The 7890-nt window shown below is 36.6% G+C and overlaps 1 protein-coding gene across 1 annotated transcript; it reads right to left on the reverse strand.

Annotated features, from left to right (window-relative positions):
* Positions 1–230: 230 nt before the first annotated feature.
* Dysb (dystrobrevin binding protein dysbindin) lies at positions 231–7165 on the reverse strand. The gene is made up of 3 exons (XM_089648627.1): positions 6529–7165; positions 3079–3240; positions 231–843 (listed from the first exon to the last, which is right to left on the reverse strand). The coding sequence occupies exons 1-3, from the start codon at positions 7034–7036 to the stop codon at positions 743–745; spliced, it is 771 nt and encodes a 256-aa protein (XP_089504753.1). The 5' UTR covers positions 7037–7165; the 3' UTR covers positions 231–742.
* Between the last annotated feature and the right edge of the window lie 725 nt (positions 7166–7890).

Raw genomic sequence — 7890 nt, forward strand, 5'->3', positions numbered from 1 at the left:
GATAGTATGCAAAATAAATAACAGCCAATATCTCTGTCGATAATGATGTAAAATGTTTAAAATTGGTATAAAGTAACAGTAATATGCCCATAGATAGCAATACGATGCATATTTACAGAATATGCATCGAATATGAATATGCAACCCCTGTCGTCCATAGCCTTCCATACTCCTCTGGCGAAAGTGTGTACCGTCGTCCATTAGCGTCCATACTCCCGGAAAGGTTAAGGATACGCTGGCGTTATATAAATGCTAAAAGTTTTTATTATTAGTAACACTTTTTCTGAACACCGTATATGAATAATGTGAAAAATGAGCACCTGGACCATAGTTCTTTTATAAAATTGCATCAATTTACTTTCGAAACCATTTTGTTGTTCCCGATTAAAGTAATTTAAACGATTGCAGCATATTCCTTTCTTGCTACATTTATTCGCCAGACTGTATGTGATTACGCCAGGCCCCAAAGAAGACTGATCGATACATAGACAACAGAAACAAGGGAGATGGGCCATAAAGCATTATCAGCATCAAAACCGCGTGCACAACGCGTATTGCCAACATCGTTCACCAAAATATTGCAAATCGCATTCACAAACGCCCTGCCTTTTTCGATACCTACACACCAAATACATAACTTTCATTGGATGGCCGCACGGTTTGGTCGTAGCTCTGCAGCAGTCAGCGCGCCTTCATGCCATATCTTCGTTTGCTTCTATTATCTATAGATTGTTACAATGTATCATTTGCTCAGGAAGTCGTCTAGTTCAGCCGTGTCTTCACTATCCAATTGTATTTCTTCAAGCGTCGGTTCCTCTCTTGCTTTCGCTATCGCCAATTTAACTGAAAGGAGATAAAGATATTTTTAGAATGAAAAGACCACCAGTCGACACTGGCCAGTAAAACTGTTTTACCGGGGTCATTTACAAAAGTCCCAACTGCTCCCGGCTGCCAGTGAAACTGTGGCATCCCCAATTGTGGTATGTTGTGAGGCTGAAGGCAGTGGGGAGGGGAAGGAGATGCGGTGAAGAGGAAGATGGGGAAGTAACGTTTCAAATCTAAATGGTGGTCTTATACCAGGGCAATACTGAGATATCTTCCACTCTGGAACCTGCCGAACCTGAATTTTGAAATAATACAAACTAATCAAACAAAATTTAAGCACGATGATTGCTAGTCAAGAGCCTTACGCCTCGACTATGGAGACCTTCAAATTTTTTTATTTTTTATATCTTTACAAGAATATGTATATTTATACATATGTATAATATATTTTGATTATATTCATAGTCCTCCTCACTAGGAGATCCTGTGTTGAGGGGGACTAGGTTTTGGAAGTTTTCAGCGACTTCTATGATTCAACTTCATGTTTTGGGTAAGGATTTCCATAAACTTCTACAATGACGTTTTAAGTATACTAGTCAGTTCTTTATCCGGTAGTTCCTTGCCAAGATTTAATGTCCTTAATGTAGTTATTTTTTGTTTTGAATTGTTTGATACTAAGTGGGAGTTTGTCATAAACCTTTACTGCTAAAAATTCAGAGCTTCTTTGTCCAAAGGTAGAGTTACACTTTGGTATATTTAGTATCTCTGTTTGTTTGGCTCTGGTTTTATGAGTATGTAAGGTGTTTGCCTGTAAATCGTTTTTGAGGTGATGTACCAGAATGTTTTTGGCATAGATTTTCTGTATATTTGGAACGTCAAAAAGTTTAAAAATTTCTGTTGTTGACGTCCTTATGGGAACTTTTATTATGGTCCAATAAATGTTCATATTATATTATTGACGTTTTGATTTTTTTTTGCTACGGATACTCAGACAATATTTTTAAAACACCTGCTACCATCATTATAGTGGGAAGATGTGACTTGTGTAGTAATGTTGGGCTAAACTAGCAGAGGAAACCAACAAACATTAATTTATTATTGTTTCATAATTACGAGGGGGGCAGTATGCAGCCAAATGACAATTAGGTGCACTTTCCACTGAATATATTATATATTTATGGCACTTTCCAGACCACTAAACACTCTCAGTATGTTATGTGATCGCATCTGAATACTTCCCAACCTTTCTCTTCCCATCTACACTGCCTTCAGCCTCGCGAAATACCCTAATTGAGGATGCCATAATCCCACAATCAAAACATTGTATAAAATGGCTTTAACCATGTTTAATGATCAGATCTAAATAACCACATACTGCCAAACTTCCTACTCTATTTTAAAATAATACTCCTTCATATTCATAAATACAAAACACAAGAAATAACTAACACATTTACTTAACAAGAAATAACTACAACATACAATATTTGGGCAAAAAAGCTTCCTATAATATGGTACTAAACTCTACAAAAAAATCCCACTCTCATTCAAAAATCACAACAATATTATAACTTTTAAATCTCAAATAAAAAGCTGGATACAAAACATAGGGAGATCAGAAATAGAAAATATACTGACACCAAATACAGTGTAGAGAACAAGAACTGGCACATTATTTCAATATTCTTTATGGCCGCTGGCAACCTTTGAAAGTTGGCAACTCTACCTCGTGCCGTCAGCTGTTCAACGAAATCATTTTGAAGTCATTCGAGATCTCGCGCGCCTCGTTGACAGTTGACAGTTATTTCTTTTTCTCTACATTTCCGATAAATTTACTGATATTACTTGTAACTTTAAATGAACAATAAAAGTTCGATTGTTTCAATAATTAATTTATGGAGTCAGACAGTCTATTTGTTGACGGTAAGCCAGCGATAAACACACACATATACACACGCTTTCAAACCCATAACAGACTGAAACCGAAACTACTCAACTGCACTAAAAAATAACATGTTATATATTTATAATTATTTCAGTAAAATTTAATAATATGTAAATGAAAACCTTGGCACGGGAAATTCCAGTGAGGATATCAGTATCTCTATTTGTTACAAAAAAGGATGATAATAAAAGATTTATTATTATTACTGTACCCCTATCTGCCTCCCTTCTAAACTCTCATCAGGAGTGCTCCGGGCAATCAGGATTCTTGTGCGGAATTCACGTGAAAAGGGCAAAGTAATATCTTACTGGGAAGTTCCCCCTGGATCCTGTATAGGTCTAGGTCCTGCTGGAAGGCCGTGGCAGCTACTGCCTGTCGCTCCTCGAGTAGTCGACGCTGCCTGGACTCAGACTTCCTCGACTCCTGGGCCTGCTGCTCCGAGAGACGAACGCGTGATGTTTCCAAAGCCACTGAATACAAATATTAATGTTTTATTACACTATCTGACTAAGAGAATGAGGGAGGTTGGAGTTTCATAGGTTCACAAACAGGTTCACTGCAGTGAAGGCAGTGAAAGCAATGAAGGCAGTGAAGGCAGTGAAAGTGAATACCTCACCATGAAAACTTGGAAAGCTCTATCACCCATATTCAATAAGTTGTTACTTTAACCTTTCCCTTACTGTGCTAAAAAAATCCACGCGTTCCGGTGCTGTGTAGTCAATACACATCTCAAAATAAGAGATTTAATATCGGAAAAATATGAATATTCATAGCTAATCGCTTATGTTTATTATATTTTATATCAAAAGTGATAAAAATTGTAATTTAATTGCTGAAAACATGAAAAAACAATCGGCAGATGCTAAAAAAACGTGCGAGGGGTCCACATCTAACGACGATCCGCGACCAACTGGCTGGCGGATAGCAATGCTAGCACACACACACAGCTATGCGGTCGTAGGTATCGATGGTCTAAATAAAAATACAACTGCGGACGTGTGGATTTCTCATGTTCCCGCGTAGCGAACTAAAGCGGGACATCAATAGCGTGTCATTTCCTCACACATTCTTCGCGTAGCATTGTCACACGGTTGATTGGAATGGTGTATTTGTTTCCGATTTTTAACAAAAATCTCTGATTTTCAATTGAATTTGAATACTATGTAAAATTTTATTTTTTAATTCAGTGCATAAATGTATAACGGAGGAATACTTAAAATCTGAACCCACAATTTATTATGTTTATTGAATTATTAAAGTTATTAGAAGCAATGTGTGGTAAATACACACCACAGATAAGGAAAGGTTAAAACTAGATTAGGTGGTCAAAAACCTTTTGTGATTCATTCAAGCACATTCCAGCATAAAAACAAAACATTGCGACAGTTGCTAGATTTACACTGAGCATTGATTGTCATATTGACTCACACTCCTATTGGCAGGTGCGGAGTTTCTCGAGACATCCGAAATAAAGAGTGAACATGTTAATCATCAGTGTACATGGTAACTTAGAGCTAACACTGGAATGTAAGATAGAGAGATCCAAAGGAATGAATTAAGCCTATTTTATCTTTCGTGTCTTTATCCTTCTTGGTTTAATATACCATCTTTTATTAACTATTAAGTATTAACTATCACCCTTCATCCACGGGGATATGCAATATCCGATACTTATGTTATTTTTTTATTTTATATTATAGAAACAAACAGTACATGATTTACAGAGATGAAACAATAAACAGGAATAAGATATTTCATGTTGGGTACCTATGATATGTTTCCTTGTAATGTCTGCTAGGTGGTATGTTTATTCCTTAACTACCAAGTGACGTGTGTAGTATATAGGTATGTGTGTATTGTATAAGTGAGTGTTTGTGTGTGTCTGTATATATGCGCATTTAACAGTTTAAATTATTGACATGATGCCACGTTTGAATTTGGGCAGTGAATCTGAAAAAATGTCAATGTTAGAGTTTAGACAAATATTATTTAGAGTATAAAGCGCTTGGATAATTGACGAATTAGATCAGTGATACTCAACCTTTTTCTTCTGCGGGCCACATTCATATGTTTGTAAAGCTAAGCGGGCTGCAACACTATACTGGTCAGTGTTGCCAACGGTGTGAGCTTGATTCCCCCTTTTATTATTCAAAATCCATGGGGGGGGGGGGGTAGTTAGAGAATTTCTGTAAAACATAATATTTCCCCACAAAAAAATTTCAAAATGAGTGCTCCCCACAAAATATTATTTGAAATCCACAGGGGGGGGGGGGGGGTTGTTACAGAATTTCGCTGAAAGAAAATTCCGCACAGTCAAAAACATCATATATAATTCCCCACAACAATTTTTCGAAATCCATGGGGGGCGGTAGCTACGGAATTCCATTTTAGAAAATTTCCGGCTGCAAAAAATATTCTATCAAATAGATATATAAAGGTAAGTTCAAGAGGTTTTTGTTTTTCAAAATTATTTGCGCGCATATTTGTCTGTCAAATCTTTGTTTTTTTAGAGATAGATATAGCGTGTGCAGTTATGGTGTGCAGTAGCAACACTCTTATACCATATTATATTATATAGATAGTATATTATACTTATACTATCCTCTTCGGGTTTCAATGTGTCAAAGTCGCAATTAATCTCAAATTAACGTGATATAGAATGCCAGATTTTGTAAATCATGTTCCTGATATTAAATGTATTGAGGGCCGCACAAAATAGCTCGGCGGGCCGCAGGTTGAGTATGACTGAATTAGATGCTGCATTGCATGTTTTATAATTAACATGTTCCCGGACGAGCATGCTATAGCATTCGCATTGGATAGTTTAATTATGTCGCGGATGCTATAGCATTCGAAGTTTATTGAGTTTTTTTGTCAGATATGCTTGAGCAGTTGCTTTATCCTTATAAAATATAGGTAGTCTATTTCTTACTGTCACTGCTGACACAACCACAGATCGCTTACTGTCACATGAGACCTTTTCTGCACACAAATATAAAACAGTGTTTACCCCTTCCCCTACAGCTCGCCCGGCGTACCCCGCGTGGTGGCGTATGCTATAGCATGCGTCAAATGTATTGAGATACGTCTGCTAGAGCATTCGCGTCGCTCTTGATGATGTTGGTTGGTACGTATCATGACGGAAATGCTAGAGCAATCGCAAAAATCTAATACAAAAAAATAGTGCCAAAGTAGGGTGTCTCACTGCCCGTGAACGTGTTAAGCGTGTGGAATAGCACTGTATGTCGTTTATGTCTCAAAGGTATGTTAAAATTAATAAGGGACAGAAGTTCGGTACAGTCGATGTTATTGTTTAAAATTCTGTGAATAAATATTGAGTCAGCTACTACTCGTCTTTGCTGCAAAGTTTCAAATGTACTTTCAAAGTTATTGTTGAATTTGGAAGTAATATATTTTATAAATTTGTTTTGGATACGTTCTATACTATCTATGTGAAGTTTAGATTGTGGATTCCAAATTGGCGATGCATATTCCAGTGTACTTCTGACTAATGCGAAATATAACATTACGATTTACGTGGATTACTAAACACTTTATTTACACGCAGCACGAAACTAAGCATTTTATACTATATATTAACGATTGAGTCAATGTGCTTATTAAATATAAGTTTGCTATGTACTTACTTAGCAAACAACTTGTAGCATACAGTTCGTATAAGTCGCTACTGACCAGTGTCGCCACCAATCATTGGACGTAAAATCAAAACAGGTAACCTATTTACAGCAAAATCTTACCTAATTTCTTCTCTTTATACATGTTTAGTTGAAATTTATGCTCCATTTTTCTCTGCTCGAAATCACTTCTTTCCACAATCGCCTCCAAACATATTAACTCCTTTTCCACAGTTTCAAACAAATCACTCAAAACCTTAAGTCTATCAACACAGTCCCCAACGGAGCTTATAACTTTGGGCAAGCCCACAAGACAAATATTAATGTTAGTTATGTCTTCCAGTCGTTTCTTCACGTTTTTATGTATATCCGACATCACAACGTCGATATACTCTGCGTCTTTCGCGTTTTTCTCGGCATTTTCGTGCAATTCCGTCCACTCGTTTTGATATTTTTCGAGTAATTCCGCCCCGGTCGAATAATCAATGGACTCCGGTGGTAAAAATTGAAAATTAGGCGGCTTTTTCGATGTCGATTGCTGGGCCTCTGATATCTTACGTCGGACAGTGTTATTGAGGTTAATGCCATCTTGAACTACCGAATAAAACTTGTCCCTAAAGCTATCGAACATTGTAAAACTTTAAATCATTAAATTAATTAATGAAAATATCGGTTTATTAGCAAGCAATGAAAAACATAACAGAGTATTATTTTAGTTCTACAAAAACACGAATAAATGTTTTGTTATCTGATCTGTCAAATTCTGTCAGTGTCACATGTTGATAGTTCTTAATTTTTCTATGGCTGTTAAGTTATAAATCTGTCTATTATTCCCATGGACCTCGGCTTTTTAGGTCCATGATTGTCCAATATTCCGTATTGCAGGACTGAAACTATCGAAGAAAAATTGTAAAATAAGACATTATTGATATTTTTGTGCCTGAAGAGCCCCTACTAGAGCCTTAATTTTAGGTTGGGGGGCACCTGCTAGGAACCGATTTTTATATTATTTATTTTTAATATTAACTCCAATCAGGAGGCCCCGATGGGAAATAAGTTCATAATGCAACATGTGTCGTAAATGGGGATGCTGTGAAAATGGTTGGTACCATTGACTGGTTGGCAAACATTGAGAATACAGGACTCGGAAAATAATATATCAAATTTACCGTAGAGCCCCAAAGTCGTATTAGATTCCAAAATGATACACATTGCCTACACAAAGCTCGGATAATAAATCACATTATGTGTAAGTGGAAAATGTTGCTTGTGCAATGATGCAGGCCTTAACTAGCAGTGATTTGAAGTCGCGACGCTTGGATGGTAATTTGATGCATTTTTCCAGTCGGCTACTAGTCGGTTAAGCTGATATGCTTTAAAGTTTCCGTTTTAAGCATTACTAACATTTTTCCGTTTAAGAAAATACTAAAGAATTTTCGTCTAAATATTGTTGGGCTACTAACTAACTAACTTACCATCACGCCG

Source organism: Hesperophylax consimilis, chromosome 28 (assembly GCF_061612785.1).
Source record: "Hesperophylax consimilis isolate HC1 chromosome 28, BYU_Hcon_1.0, whole genome shotgun sequence".
NCBI classification, from domain to species: domain Eukaryota; kingdom Metazoa; phylum Arthropoda; class Insecta; order Trichoptera; family Limnephilidae; genus Hesperophylax; species Hesperophylax consimilis.

Coding starts and splice junctions, on each gene's coding strand:
- Dysb (XM_089648627.1), bottom strand. CDS start 7,036: ATGTTCGATAGCTTTAGGGACAAGTTTTATTCGGTAGTTCAAGATGGC. Junction 3,241..6,528: donor GTATAAAGAGAAGAAATTAG/GTAAGATTTTGC, acceptor ATTTGTATTCAG/TGGCTTTGGAAACATCACGC. Junction 844..3,078: donor GATCCAGGGGGAACTTCCCA/GTAAGATATTAC, acceptor ATCTCCTTTCAG/TTAAATTGGCGATAGCGAAA.